Here is a 16,657-nt window from a genome sequence, read left to right on the forward strand (position 1 = left end):
TCTTCCAGGAGAAGTCACCCAAGTAGAACACAATTTTTCAATAGGAGACATAAAACTGCTCTATTCCTAAAAGGTGCAATTACAATTTTAGGTTAATAACATATGTGCTAGTCATGAAAATTACCCCGTGCCTCCAGAACCTTAAAAGAAATCAAACTGTATGTAACCAAAGGTTTTAATAATTTTAGAACTACTTTGCTCACTGGCAGGAGATGGGCAATGGCTTTAGTATGAATAAAAAGGGCCAGTGAAAATTTGGCTGGATGAAGATAACTTTAAAAGTTTTGCACCCAGTTATTAGGAGTGCAGATGGGGGACAGGCAGAGGCTAAACTGATAACAATACCGGAACAGGCAACAGGTTTTTAAATCTACTCTGCAGCCCTTTCACTCAAGTTTGCTCTCATTTCCAATTTGATCTTACTCCTCTCTGTCACAAATGATCACTTCTCGTGTTCAGTCATCTATGTGTTCAAAAATGCCTATTCTGTGCCAGGATTTGGGCCACAAGGGTAAATAAGAAACATTCCCTACCTCAAACACCTGACAATCTAGTGGGAAAGTCAGCAGGAAAATAGGCATTTTCAGTTTTGTGTGATAAACAGAGACATACACAGGATCTTACAGAAGCACAGGGGAGAGATGATAATGCAAAAAACTCAGGAGGGAAGAGAGTGAGTCTTGTCTGTGGAACTATAGATATGTCAGGAAGACTGGGGTTTTGGTAGCAGGTAGTGGTAAGAGATATGCCTAGAGAGATAGATGAAGATGGTCTTCATGCTGAGGACAGTAGGAAGTAACTAAAATAGAAAGCAGAGAAGCAACATGATCAGATAGACATTTTGAGAAAGGTGGCTCTGTCTGCAGTGAGTTAAATGATTTTGAGAGAGCCCAGAGGCACGTTTGGCAGTTAATGTGAAGCATTGCAGATGTGAGCTGAGGTAATGGCATGGAGTCAGAAAAAAGTAGATAGGATGACAGATAACAAAGAGACCAATGGATAAATTTTAGGGACTGCAGATATGGGGGTAAAGGAATAAAGGAGAGGGAAGACATAAAGATGTCAATCAGATCTTTGGCTTGCACACCTGGGTAGAAGGTGATGCTATTCTCTGAGCTTCCTTAGGAAAGGCAGGAGGAATCATTAGTTTGGTGGGGTGAAGACTACAAAGATTCTCTTATTTTCTGATGCTCCAAAGACTCCAACATGTCCAGGACTCCATTTTAGGAAATCAAGCAGAAGGCATAGACTAGAGGACTCCAGTAGAGTTTACTAGCTTCAATCCCTGGTATGGCGGAACCAACCAATATAAGCAGCTCCAGACATGCACTTGGAGACTCAAGGTCTTTGAGATACGTGGGCAAGGCCTGGTCTGGTTATCCAGTGACCTATGCTAGGCTAAGTGATCACTAAGCTCTTTTCACTAACAGATACTCTAATTCTGGCACCATGTTTTCTCTGTTTCTCTCCAGCACATCCTCAATGGATCCTCTATATTTTTACTTATTTTAATGTATAATTTGGATTGGGAGTCCATTTTCAGTTTCTTAGAGGACTTAGAACACAGCTGGCTCACAAATGAATGTTAAGGAATAAGGGCCTTTTTTCCATGCTCAAGGGCAATCATATCCTAAATCTCTGTTTCATATCACTTAAATCATGACATGGCCTTCCCTATTACCTCTATTATAATTTATTTTTCTTAATCATTTTTCAGGAACAACATCACTAAAAGGCTTTTTAAAAATGCAAATAGATTATGTTCACTGTTTTCTATTATTTATCTTAAAAAGAAGTAACTTGAGCAGGTTAACGGGCATGGTTTTCCTTTCATGAGCGTGTGTACTTTATGCTGGTCGGGTACTTAAATCTCCTCTCACTTACTTTATGAGCTATGTGAATATTCCAATCTTTAAAAATACACAAATCTTGGGACACACATATTTTACCACATATTTGTGGTAGCAGATTTTTCTAAAGGAAATAAGGATGGTGGGAAACGAAGGAGGAATTGGCTGGAGTTCCAGAAGTTAGAAACAAAAACGATAATCGTGGAGAGTCAAGGATAGTATTTAAATAACTGTATTTGCCATATAGTCTCAACAAAATAATAAGTTACCAGTTTCTTATGATCTGGGGAGTATGCAAAAGTTTTTAAAGATTTTTCTATCTGTTTTAGGGGGTAGGCAGACAGAGAGTGTGAATCTCAAGCAGACTTCTTGCTGAGCACAGAAGCTGAAATGGACTCGACACAGGGCTCAACCCCAGGATCCTGAGATCATAACCTGAGCCAAAATGCAGAGCCTGACACTTAGCCACCCAGGCACCCCCAAAAATTTTTTAATTAAATAGAATAAACCCCAGTATTAGGAAGGTTGGAACCTTGTCGAATATGAATAATGCAAAAGCCTTAAAAGGATATCTAGATTGTTCATCTATTTTAAAATAAGCTTAGCTGCTAATATATATATATATATATATATATATATATATATAAAATAAAATACCCTTAGCTGCATACCCTCATCTCTTACCTGTGCCTCTCTAAACACATATGGTCCTAACTCCTTCCTGTGTTCAATAATCTTCTGGGCTTGCTCTACTGGAATGTCAATTTGTAAAGCCGGTGGAATACTAGAATTAATAAAGCAGTGGATAATAGTCATGATCTTCTTATGAATGATGGACTCATCACAATGCGAATGGCACAAGTCCTGAGCAAGGAGATAAGATAGAACAATATATCATTAATGCATTCCTAGAATACTTTATAGAATTGTGCCAACATATCTTTTAGTAATATATACTACTTAGCTGCAGGTCAAGAGGGCACTAGAACATGTGAAGGCTATCTTAAAAAAAAAAACAAACCAAACACCATATCTTCTATTTCTCTTGGGTTTGAGGAACCTAACCCTTTGATGCATATACCCTATATAAACATGTTTCACTTGATCCGGAGTGCTTCTACAGCCAGGCAAAGGAACAGCTTCAATGTCTATTTTCACTCATTGAATGAATTTATATGGAATGCCTGCTGTCTAACAGTTGAGCCCCATGACAGAACCTGCCCTTTAAAGGCTCAATCTTCCTGGAGGAGAAGCAAGAGAACACATTACTTCAATCTGAGTTAGCTAGGAAGTGCTAGAGTAGAGGCCTACACAGGGTCCTAGGCGAGCGCTGAAAAGAGGCACCTAGCTCAACGGACGGGCTGGATGCAAAAGCTTTTCCAACCAGAACTGCTTCTACTCCAAGGTGAGAGGCACAAAAAGGCAACAAAGCCAGGATGCTGGCCGTGACAGGTATGTCATTATGTATCTCTTAGTATTTGCACGCTTATAGTTAACCCATTAAATTATCCTCCTTAAAACTAGTGATCATACTTTAAAAAAGAGCCACTTTTATGTCACAGTTGTGGGGCTATCATTTTTTAAAATAAAGAGGTAGCTTAGTTTGAATTATGCCATTGCTCTGTCAAAGACATTGTTCTCTAAATTGCTAGGAAGCAAACACATTTGGAACTTGTCATTCCAGGCCGGAAATGAGCTAACACTTATTAATTACTCACTGTGTGATGGGTATTGTTATAGTTATCTTATGACAATACAAAAGAAAGAAAAATTGAGTGCTGGCCGTATAAAATCTTGCAAATAATTTGGAATAAGTTATATATGAAACAAGCTTGATACGAATGTTACATTAAGACAAAAGTTAGCCTTTTTTACTCAATTTAGCATACCCTCAGAAAATGCCTATTTATACCACATATGTTTCATGTGTTACCAAGAGTGTATTGTTTTCCATTACTCATAAGATATCATATATAATTGTTTAGTGAGCCTGATTTATAATTATGGAATATGTCTTGTGAAATAAAAACAAATTTTTGGAGTTTTTATTTTGAGGGTGAAGGGATAAAAATCAGAATTGAACTTTTTTTTTCTAATTGTTCTGCCCTACTATCTCATCAGCCTAGTGAACCTTTACCTATCATTAAGGTCTCAGTTTAAACAATTTAAACAGGTTAATCAAACACTGTTCTGAATTGTGAAAATTTGGGAAGAATCTAGATCTCAATTTCTTGGCATATTACCATAATCACAGCTTCGGGGGGGAGGATGGAACATAACTTAGAGTTTAAGGGCATGAGCTTTAGCAACTGAATGCCTTGGTTCAAATTCCAGCTTACCACTTAATTAACTACATGATGTTAGAAGTTTCTTAACCCTTCCATGCCTTAGCTTCTTGAGCTGTAAAATGGCAAGAATAACAACTTTGACCTAATAGTATTCTTCTGAAGAATAAATTCGCTGTTACATGAAAAGAATTAAAACAATATCTGGCAGATAGTAAACATTTAATAAGAGTAAGCCATATCAAAGTGAGCTTAGTAAGATTTCACCATACCAGGTAGAATGCTTTCTACCTAGCAAACTCTCTCAAGACCCTATTCAAATGTTATCCCTGCCGAGAATTCCCTGACCTACAACCCTCTCTGCATCATTCCCGCCTCGGTGCCAAAACTGTATCTAGTTAGAACATGGATCATAATCAATATTATTTCGTGATATTTGTTTTCATGGGTGTCTCCCTCCTTGAGGGAGGGCGAGGTGCTGCATTCACATTTTTATTCATACGATCTAGCCTAATAGCTGGCACAAAATGTACTTAATAAATGCTAGTTGAATTAGCAAATTCCCTCCTATAGCAAGATTTTGACTAGTTACCTAGAATTATATGTCCTCCATTCTATACCACAGAGAAGATTTTTAAATGAAGACCAAGGGCAGCCTTGAAGGAGAAACAGTTGCACAACTAAGGGTTGACTTTGAATGAATGGGTGGTTCTTTTTTTTTTTTACTTTATTTACTTATTTATTTAATTTTATTTTTTCAGTGTTCCAAGATTCACTATTTATGCACCACACCCAGTGCTCCATGCAATATGTGCCCTCCTTAATACCCACCACCAGGCTCACCCAACCCCCCACTTCCCTCCCCTCTAAAACCATCAGTTTGTTTCTCAGAATGGGTGTTTTTAAATGTCTTTCGTGCAAGGATTATTGCATTACATCTTATCTTAGTGGGTTGGGCTTACTCATATTCATAGCAGCTTAAAAATAATTCTGCCCATTCGTATTACTGCCTATTCTGAAAAACAGACTCTACCTCCTTCTTAATTCTCAAAAAAAATTTTAATATTGCTTACCTGTGACAGATTTTGAAATATTTTATCTCAAAACATTTTTTTTTCTGAGAAAATTTCTAAGGTGAGAATAGTACAAAAATTGCTCATAACAGAAAAAAAAAAAATAGTTTCATGGTAAGTTGGAGAGTTTGGAAATAGATTTTATCAAGCAATTACTAACTATATAGAATAAAAATGCTGCAGAATATTAATATTGCATAATTCATACTTAGAGTATAGACAATTGAAAGTATTATCATCTTAACTTCCGGTTTTATTTTTATTCTGTACCTTTATAATGGGATAAATAGGCTGCTCATCCAGAAATGAATCTGCTCCCTGTGGGAGCATGAAGCAGAGTCTGGATGCCTACTCTTAGGTATTTCTAGATAACATTCCCATATTCAAGTCTAGATTATAATATCTAGAAAGTCCTTTCCTTTCTTCAATGCAAAGATGCAATATGGTTTCAATAAACACTTAAACCTAAAAATAAACTACCTTTGCACCTAAACTTGTTCTTTCAATTAATTGTTTTGTTAAAAATTTGGCCATTCTTCCTAATACAAAAGCTTTTCTCATCTCTGTTGGTTTATTTATCTATAATTGTCTATCTTTGATTACCATTGCTGACAATATAGTTGGGAGGAATTCCAGTAAAGAGATCTTGGTTAAAGTACGAATATGGATGTCCTCAGGAAAAAATATGTATGGTCCATTTATAGAGGAGTGATAGGCAAAAATATAGTTAAAATTCTTTTCAGGAAGGTTCTCATTAAATCATAATATATGTGAATATGTAATATATGTGACTATGTTTAAAAATCTAATTCTATCATTTCAGGGCTCACTCTTACTTTTCACTGTATAATAAGAAATGTGCCTAACATAGAACAATAAACACCTTAATATTTATATATTGGTCTGAAGATGAAACAATTGGGATATCTCATAAAAATCTTGTCTATGGAGTCACAGATAAGAATCTGATGTGATAAGACATTTCCTCCACACACACACACACAAAAAGGTGGTTTTCTCAAGTTTCTAATATGATACCTTATATTTTTGTACTTCTTGCCAAAAGAGTACATCATTTTCCAATAAATCTCCTTTTAGTGCCACAAACCGTTGAAACTGTCTTGCAGTAATTGGATTCAATAATGCTTTACGAAAAGCAATGATTTCACAAGATGAAGATATCCACTTACTCTCCACAGGCTGTCCAAAGTAGATAATACAGATAATTAGCTGTATTCTAAAAAGTAATAATAAGGTCATTTATTAGGTTAAAAATTACCAACTTTAACTTCCTTTATTTTGGGCTGTTGGAATTTATGGCATGGATACAACAGAATTTGGCAACTTCTACCTCTCTGTTCTTCTCTCTTTTGTCTCCTTCATATTTTTATGGCATCATTTTTTTTCATTTATGAATATTTTTATTGAGGTGTAATTGACATGTAACATTATATTAGTCTCAGCTATACAACATAATGATTCAATATTTATATATGCTGCCAAATGTTTACCACAATAAGTAGTTACTATCAGTCTTCATACAATGATACAGAACATTTCTGTTTATGAATATAGCATTTAAGATTTACCTTTAGTAACTCTCAAATATGCAATGAAATACAATGTTATTGACGCTAGTCACCATCCTATAAAATTATATCCCCAAGACCTACTTATTTCATAACTAGAACTGAAACCTCTTGACTCCTTGTTCTCCTCTGGGAACCACCCTTCTGGTTCTCTGTATGCATGAGTTTTATTTGATCTTGTTCAATTTTTAAAGAGGTAGAGAGAAAAAGAAATGATTGGATGATTCAGAACATATAACCACATTGTTTAAGAATGTTAAGAATCATTACAGTTTGGGACTATGGTGAAAAACTACATTTTAATGCATTATGTGAATTCTGTACCTAAACAGAAAAATGCAGCCATAATTTTATGATTACATATTGTTACATTATTATTATGTATTTTAAAACTACATATTATTATACATGTATCATATTATATATTAAATATAACTCACTTGCCTTTTTTTTTAAAGATTTTATTTATTTATTTGACAGAGAACACAAGTAGGCAGAGAGGCAGGCAGAGAGAGAGAAAGAGAGAGAAGCAGGCTCTGCACTGAGCAGAGAGCCCGATGCGGGGCTCAATCCCGGGACCCCGGGATCATGACCTGGGCTGAAAGCAGAGGCTTTAACCCACTGAGCCACCCAGGCGCCCCACTCACTTGCCTTTTAAAAAATAAGACCACTAGAACATTTAAGATATTTTTTCTAAATTTTACAAAAAAGAATTACCAATTAATCCTATTAATTTAAACAGAAAATTTGCTGTGGAGCTTCTAACTAGAAAACAAATCATATTTTTAGGTGAGACATCTTCATATTATTTTAATAAAAACTGTTATTAATACTTGATAACAAGAAGAAAAATCATTACTACATTATTTTTAGTAAGAAGCTTCTTCTGAGGATTTACTTTACATAACAAAAAAGCCAGATGGACCTATGGTGTGTTAGTAATGCTTACAAGTATTACTTAGTTTGTATCTTCACAGTTTTGAAGTACAAGATGTCTACTTTCTAAGTTTTGACCATTTTAGATCACATATCCATCCCTCTTTAGCCTCTCAGATTAAAAAACATAAGACATAGATTTTACTGAATTTACTGAATAAACATTTTTTTTTTACTGGATAAATTTTATTGAAGTTCCCCAAATCTGAGTTTAGTCTACAATCATGCAAAGAAGCACCATTCCAAAGGCAATGTTTTAAGTGAATTTAGGAACTACAGTAACTCTCAGTCAAAACACATGATAAATATCCATTACTGACAATGCATAAAATAAATTTCCTGAAACAAATCATGTGTAACTATCAGCATAAGTGTTGAAGAAAGTTATGTACAAAGCACTACGGGAACACAAAAGGAGTAACTCATTCTGCCCAGAGGAGCAAAAGCTTTGCAGAAGGGTCTTGAGGATAACATTTGAATTGAAAACTGAAAAGGGAAGGCAATACTAGGCAGTTGAGGTGAACAGCAGTGCCTTAACCCAGATAAAGTGATTAGATACCTAACATGTTTTAGTGAGGCACATATTCTCTGGTCAAAAAGTTAAGCCCTCACCATACGTTCTGTATTAAAATTACAGCCCTATAAATAGGAACAACTATGTATTAGACTGGGATGTTTATTTAAAATGCACTCAGCAAATAATGTTTTAAGACCTACTTCTTAATATACAAAACTGAGTAATTTAACACAACAGAAAATAACATAATATATAATGCACAATAAATGAAATGTAAGCCCAGCTTCCTTAACACTTCAACAAAAATATAGCAAAAGACAAGCATAAGAATGGTTTATTTCCTTTCAAGAGGAAAATATAGAAAAAGAGCACCCTAACAGATACATACAATCCTCTAATAGTCAAATAAAATTTTATGTATGTAGGGGGTCACCCGGGTCTAGTCTGACATTCCAGAATGATCTGTAGAAGGATGAATACATATAAATTTATAGGCTCAAAAGGAAGACTGTGTTTATCATGCTTGTTAAGAAGAAAAATAGGCAATTTCTAGTTAGGTATCCTATTATAAAATGATAGTTTTTAATCCTTTTAAAGCCAAAATGTAACTTTCAAAAGAGTATAATGCAAGATAATTTAATTTGCTCATTCTGTTGCATAACTATTCTTTTTGTGCAATTCATGCTCAGTAATCAATAAGCTTACCATATGTTAAAATGAACAGCTTGCATCAATAAATCCACCACTAGCAAAATAAACTAAAGTGTATATTTAAAGTCCAATATTTAAAGCACACTTCTAGGGTTTAGCAGGTCGAGAGGGCTTTAAGAAGAGGGCTCTGGCAGAATCACCCTCTCCCCCAGATTCCATCAGCCAATTAAACAGAGTCAGTGGCTTAGAAAGCAGTGCCTACAATGAGGGTCCTTGAACAAGTAGGGGAGGAAAAAAACAATACTTTGACAGAGTGGAGGGAGCAAGAGGAAGACTATAACAAACTACTTGCCTTCCAGACCCCGATCTTCCTTTCATGCTTCTGTAACAAGAGCTCTTCGGCTATGTCCTTCATCTGTACCTGAAAGCAAAACCAATTATTTTATCCCAATTATTCAGAATGTTTACACTTTTTTATGTCATTTACTAATTTAATAGCTTTTATTTTATTTTTTAAAAATATTTATTTCTTTCTTTAAGAGAGTGCACACTAGTGGGGTGAGGGGCAGAGGGAGAGAGAGAGAGAGAGAAACTCTCAAGCAGACACCATGCTGACCACAGAGCCCCACGTAGGGCTCAGTCCCACCATCCTGAGAACACAGCCTGAGTGGAAACCAACAGTTGGCCGCCCAAATGACTGCACCACCCAGGTGCCCCTAATTTATCAGCTTTTAAAAGTGAGGTAAAGGTCAGCATGGATAAGACATAATGCAGTTTTGGAGAAAAAAGACCAGACTTAGAAAGGGAAGCTCTCCCTAGGTGCCTGGCAAGTCACTCAAATTCTCTGAACAGTTTGCCCGTCTGCAAAATTAAGCTAATAATATCTAAGTGTGTTGCCCCAAATGTGGATAACAGGTCACTTTGGGTCCCCTGGAAATTGAAGCGGGAGATATAATTAGGATTTCCCAGATTTTTGTGCTATTTTCTAGCCACAACCAATTTTAGAAAAGCACAGAAGTTATTCAACACAGGGAGGAAATATAGTGGATATTTCTTGAGGTTATTGCCTATATGTTCTATCTTCCCTTGGGAACCACTCCTGCCAAATCTGGGCTATGTGAAACTACCTCCCTGTCCACAGCAGATAGATAGGAACTGACCTAGAGAGACCACTACTGGATCATAGGTGCTGCTTTGTTATAGCCACAGCTAGAGAAAAGATCCAGGAACTTCTGCTGGATGTCCAGGGCTGTCCCAGCCCCTGGCCTTTCTAGAGCTTGGGTGTCAACACTTCCCCTCAGTGTGCGAGATGGTCTAGCACCATTTTACAACAAATTCTCTCCTTTCTCCTTGGCTGAAGGTTGCCAGAATCGGTTTATGTTGTTTGCTACCCAAAGAACGCTAAGTCAGTCAGGAAACGGTTATAAGTTACAAAAAAGTTATTGTAGTCAACATAGTGAAAAAACGTGGTAAATAATATTAGTAAGCCAAAGCCTAAAGAAAGGAAATGAGGAGATCTGAGTTGCCTCAAAGCTTATTTCCAGGAAATTTTTACCTAAAACAAGTCAGCTCTTCTTCAGACTATAAATTCTATTTTTCCCAGCTGTGTTGTGTTTTCCATAATTTAAGGTGCTCTTAAGACTAAGGATTATTTCCACATAAGTAAGTCTCAAAGTTTTTGATGAATATAGAGGACAGTTCTTTTAGATTCTTCCTGATCAACACTAATGGCATGTACTTTTGCATGCTAGAGCCCAAAATTTCACCTTCTGTCCCTTTATGTTATTTTTGTAAAGATCAGGTTTGCCTGTGTTTGGTGTGACAATGACATTTGAAATTATCAAAGTAACACAAACTTTTTATAAAGCGCAAACAAAGCAAAAACCAAACAAAAACAAAAAACACCCCATTTCACAAAGTAAAAATTCTTCCTATTCCCCAGGAGGCAGTTACTTCTAGACTTTTTTTCATAAACACAAATACAGATAGATAGAAAAATAAATACATAAATCGATACAGAGATATAAGAACATGTAACGGGATTATCGTCTACATGCTATTCTGCATCTGCTTGTTTCCCTCAAGAAATAATCTTTCATATCAGTTCCTGTGGAAATCTCATTTTTATATTTTAATCTCATTTTATAACCTCATTTTATATAGAAATCTTCATAGCACAGAATTATCATAAAGCATTTAACTATTCCCCCTTGTTTGTCCTTGCCCATTTATATGAAGACTTCATAACAATATAAAAATAACACCTAGATTAATAAGTACTATTTGAATCGTCGTTGTGTGCAAGGTACCACGCTAAGAAACTACACATACCTTCTTTCATTTCATCTTCACAATTATCTTAAGAAGCAATTACTCTTATTAACCCCAGTTATTTTTCAAATGAGGAAACTAAGGTTATAAAACTTAAAAGCTGTTGGGGGACCTGGCTGGCTCAGTCAAGTAGAGCGTGAGACTCTTGGGGTCATGTGTTTGAGCCCCATGTTGAGTATAGAGATTACGTAAAGTGTAAATGAATGAATGAATGAATGAATGAATGAATGAATGAAATACACTTACAAAAAAACTAACAAAAAACCTTGAAAGTGAACAGTTAACACATGGCAAGGTTGAGGCAAAACCTTGGGAAGGCTGACTCCATGCTCTTAACCGCTGCACCATAGAAGTTCAATGGCTGGGTCCACGGGTAGACACATGTGATGTTTTAAGAGGTACTGACTATTGCTATGCAAATATTCCAATAACTGATATACCTTTATCTTTTGGCGTGCTGCAAACTGTTCACTTGCAAGAAACAATGGCAGCCACACGTTTTCCAGCTTATTGAGGACGTGCTTCTGAACTTCAAGCAGGACAGAGGCATCAAGCTGCTCATGGAGCATCCTTCCCCAGCCACCACTTAGATTCATTATCTAAGAAAATACAAAGGAAACAAAAAAACTGCAAACTCCTGTTTTAGTGAAGAAACACTAATAGTCATTCATTTATCCATCTACTCCCAAATCGTTTCCCAAGCACGCGTTAGGTAGCACAACTGTCATTTGCTGAAAGATATCTCCTGGCTCTATTGTGGATGGTCAAAATCTAGAACTCCCCTATAACATCAAACAGACAATTGTGGTTTATGTGATGGTTTTTTTTTTTTTTTTTTTTGATGTCTGATTTTGCTCGTGATATGTTTCAGAGAACACGGGAGTTGGGTTTTTATCCTGTGTGACTACAAGCAATGCCATTTTTTTCCTCCACAGCCTCGGCATCTTCAACTATGAAATGAGGGGAATTGTTAGTCTATGTGTTCTCTAAAGGCTCGTCCGGGTCTAAGATTCTATGAATCTGTGATTCTGGAAGTTGACTAGTTGGAGAAAGCGTTTTCTTTTGTGTATGAGGAAAATGGGGCATGATTTACTTAGGAGACAACCTTGACTCATAAATTCTAAATAGGCACAAACAAATGTTGTGTTGGACATGGTGGGATGAGGATGGTCCTAGCAATGCAAGGCTGCCGCAACAACTCTGAAGAAGAAAACAGAAGCAGTAGAAGTAGAGAGAGACCAGGGTATACAGAGAAGAATCTCTGACCTGCACAGTGACACCTTTTACAAAACATAATTTCTTGATGGCCAAGATCTTCCTTCTGTAGAAGTCTCAGCTTCAACAAGCCACAGATGACTATTTCCTGCTATAAATCATTCTGTTTTCTGCCTGTTTCTGTGCACACACCATTCAAAACTTCTGAGTCCCTCACTGGAAAAACTACCTCCTTCCTAATCTTACTAATAAAATAATTGTTTTGCATAAAAACAGATGAGAAGCCCTCATAGCCATCCTTTAATAATACTGATTTTTTTTAATATAAAAAAGGAAGAAAAAAGAAAAAGAGGAAAAGACTGCTTTGCTGATCAAAATGCAAACTTGGCCCACCCAGCTGAAATTAGAACTAGCAAGATCTATATGGAATGTAATGTGATATGAATATCCCTAAGTATAAAATACTTAAACAAAAATAAAAGTAAGGCCAGAGATGAGGAAGAAAGGTCACTGAGGACACTCTCTGGAGTAAACACAGTCATTTGCTGTGATAGCAATGAATCACTTTTTCTACTGAATTTGAAGTTCTCAGCATGTTCTAGTATGGAAGGTTCACACAGTAGCATCAGATACCAGGAACCCTCATACAATGTAGCACAAGCCAAACAGAAAACAAATGCCTTCCATGTGTTTATTTCATACTTGTGCTTATTGAGATACCCAATACTTTTGCTAATACAGCCCAGATTTGGATCTCAGGGAACTAATGGCAAGGCATTTTGTCAAGGTTGCTTAATTCCAGAATTCCTTCTCCTTCTTATTCCCAAAAAGTATTGCTTATTTTACCCCTGGAAGATCTGGCTTTTTAATGTGGTATGCCCTACTTATGAACACTTCTGAATTTTCCTTTAACTTACTGAATTTAGCATGAATCTGAAACTTGGATTTTTTGGAAGTACACCATTAAAATAGGTATCCTTTTAAACTACCAAAATAAAAATATCAAACACTATACATTTGATCTCCAGGTAGTAATGTGATACTAGCAAACTTCAAATTCATTATAACACTTAATTCTTTACATTTCAAAAGAATAAAAATTGAGCCATATTTCATGTGATCAAAGTGTTACATGAACACTCAGTTGCACTGCTGAATTCTCATCTGGCCTTTTTGTCATAAATAATGACACAGTGTAAATAATGACATAGTGTAATAATGACAAATAGCAATAATGACAGTAATATTATAGTAAATAATGACAACATATATCACAGGCATTCATATTTGCTGAATGAATGGATGAATGGATGAATAAAAGCTATTTTTATTCTATAAATTACTTTAAAAATAACATTATTATACTATACTGGAGTGAATTTTAAAGGCATTTAATTTGTAGATACTTAGAAATAACTTAGAAAAGTTAAGATCTTCAAAGTATCTAACATATAAATCATAAAAGCAAAGGACAAAATAGATGACTTTCAAGTTGTTGACAAAAAGAAATAAATTACTGGTTTTCAACCACAATGACTTCACACCAGTCAGAATGGCTAAAATTAACAAGTGAGGAAACAGCAGATGTTGGTGAGGATGAGAAAGAGGAACCCTCCTACACTATCGGTGGGAATGCAAATTGGTGCTGCCACTCGGGAAAACTATTCGGAGATTCCTCAAAAAGTTGGAAATAGAGCTACTCTACAACCCAGCAATTGCACTACTGGGTATTTACCCTAAAGATACAAACGTAGTGATCTGAAGGGGCACATGAACTCCAGTGTTCATAGCATCAATGTCCACAATAGCCAAACTATAGAAAGAGTCCAGATGTCCACCAACAGTGAATGGATACAGAAGATGTGGCATATAAATACAACAGAATACTACTCAACTATCGAAAAACTGACATCTTTCCTTTTGGAATGACGTGGATGGAACTAGAGGATATTACGATAAGCAAAATAAGTTACAGAGAAAGACAATTATCATATGATCTCACTGATATGTGAAATTTAAGAGACAAAACAGGATCACAGGGGAAGGGAGGGAAAAATAAAACAAGACGAAACCAGAGAGTGAGACAAACCAGAAGAGACTCTTAAATCATAAGCAATAAACTGAAGGTTGCTGGAGGGAAGCGGGCTAGGGGGATGGGGTCACTGGGTGATGGACATTTAGGAGGGCACGTGATGTAATGAGCACTGAGTGTTATATAAGATTGAGGAATCACTGAATTCTACCTCTGAAACTAATAATATACTATATGTTAAATAACTGAATTTAAATTTTAAAAAATTACTGGTTTTCATACTTCACCAAAGAATATATGTTTACATATTAATACCTGGTCCTGCTGATATGGAGAAGCTGGACTTTGGGGGCCAAAGAAATATTTTTTATTAAGGTATTTGTTTTTAATATATATAGATTTTTCTTCCCTTTGCTTTTGGTCTCCATAAACTATTCTTCTGAACTGTTCAATGTCCGTCCAGCACATAAGGTCCATACTAAAATGAAAACAAAAACAAAGTACAGGCCTTTTTATTTTTTTCTCTGAATGCTACTAACCCACCAAAAAAGTTGTTGTCTTGCCTAGTTAGCCGAACTGATTGGATCATGAAACCAATGAGTTCAATAATATGTCTAATCCTGGCTAAATATATGAATGAACACAGGAGGGCTGGGATCAGAAAAGAATCTGCTACTGTTATTGACAGGGTCTCAGGGTTCCTCCATCAATGCTGGACTCATATTGTTGATATCAAATCTGGGAAAATTTCCATCTACTGCATCTATATTTGGCAATATGCTAAATTCACAATTCCCATCAATAAGAAGGGAAACTATATATGTGAAATTTGGCTCCCAGGTCTAAACTTTTTCTGCTAACTTGGGAGAAAATTATTGGAAAAATATATGATCAATATTTCAGTTTACATTAGATAAATATGTCATAAGTTTCCAAGATTCTGTGCAAAACTAGTATTTCATTGATGTATTAGCTAATAAAAATTACAAGTATTATAGTAATAATTTCAACAGTTTAGAAAAATATAAGGGAGATACTTTTTAGAAATACTAATTAAAGCAGCTGTCTAGAAAAATGCAAAAGAAAGAGTAGAAAAGCAAAAGAATAAAACACATTGGTGTTTTTATTTAGCCAATGCTAAAAACTACTAACAAATCTCATTTGATGACTTGAAATAACATTTGGGAGGCTGCTCTTATCAAAATGCACTCCCCAACAAAAAGTTACCCATACAGATTTCAGAGAGGTATGCTCATTACTTTTTACTGTCATGGTGAAATCTTGCACCAAATCACTTTTATGATATGTTCGATCAAAATAAGTAGCTTAAAAGCATAAGTAGCTTAGAAAATGATGCTTTAAGGGAGAAATACATTTTTAAAATGCTTATGTTCCTTACCTTGAAGAATGAGCCTCAAGAAACTGGCGGAAATGTTCAAACTCCAGTTTGTTGTTAAGCAGGTCATTAAAATTAAAGTGCTTATATTCTTCAGGAACATTATTCCAGTATTCTGGTTTTTTAGAGACCTCAGAAAGCCGTGAAATACCAGTTCCAATTTCACCAGCAGTGTCCTAGTGAAATAAAATTTTTCATTAAAAAATCTCTTAAATACAGCAAATTATTTTCCAAATCTAGAAAGGGAAGTTGAAATAAAAATGAACAATTAGGCCAACACCATCTAACAATGCAATGGTAGGAGTAGGTGAGGAATCTAGAATCTAGAATCTGGCTCTAACTCCTCTCAACTTCTGTTCTGATCCTTGCTGTTCCATTTGCTTTTTTTTTTTTAGGAACACTTAGTAAATATTTACCATATTTGCTTATAAAATATTTAATTTTCTTATTTTTGTTAGTACAAGAGTAATATATCTTTTGTAATAAGAAAACAAAAAACATACATTCTACTTACTATCCCTCTCGGAGACAACGACCGCTAACATTTTAAAATACAAATCTTCTAGTCTTTTTTGGGTACACACATGTAGTTTATTAAAAGCCAAGATAGGACTGAACAACTATGTATGGTTTTGTAACTTCGTTCTTTTTCTTAACAATGTATTATGAACATAAAATGTTCTTTTATATATAGCAATTTTGAAAGTTATAGAATAAGGCAACATAGTTTTCCAATAGCACATTCTTTACATGTAAACTTCTTCATATAAAAGTTAATGTTT

General features: G+C 35.4%; 1 protein-coding gene across 12 annotated transcripts in view; it reads right to left on the minus strand.

The window, feature by feature from the left end:
• Positions 1-16,657, minus strand: part of RGS22 (regulator of G protein signaling 22) — a 150,628-nt gene that overhangs the window by 42,262 nt on the left and 91,709 nt on the right. For all 12 annotated transcript variants that reach the window (XR_004279567.1, XR_004279568.1, XR_004279566.1 and 9 more), the window contains 6 exons: positions 15,879-16,051; positions 14,795-14,957; positions 11,673-11,831; positions 9,254-9,322; positions 6,247-6,408; positions 2,535-2,714 (listed from right to left, as the gene is read on the minus strand). Coding sequence is in view for 6 of the 12 variants with exons in the window: in XM_032316101.1 (XP_032171992.1) it covers positions 2,535-2,714; positions 6,247-6,408; positions 9,254-9,322; positions 11,673-11,831; positions 14,795-14,957; positions 15,879-16,051 (906 nt within the window). In the remaining 6 variants the exon portion in view is untranslated. The remainder of the gene's footprint in view (positions 1-2,534; positions 2,715-6,246; positions 6,409-9,253; positions 9,323-11,672; positions 11,832-14,794; positions 14,958-15,878; positions 16,052-16,657) is intronic.

This window comes from Mustela erminea, chromosome 16 (genome assembly GCF_009829155.1).
Source record: "Mustela erminea isolate mMusErm1 chromosome 16, mMusErm1.Pri, whole genome shotgun sequence".
Taxonomy (NCBI): Eukaryota; Metazoa; Chordata; class Mammalia; order Carnivora; family Mustelidae; genus Mustela; species Mustela erminea.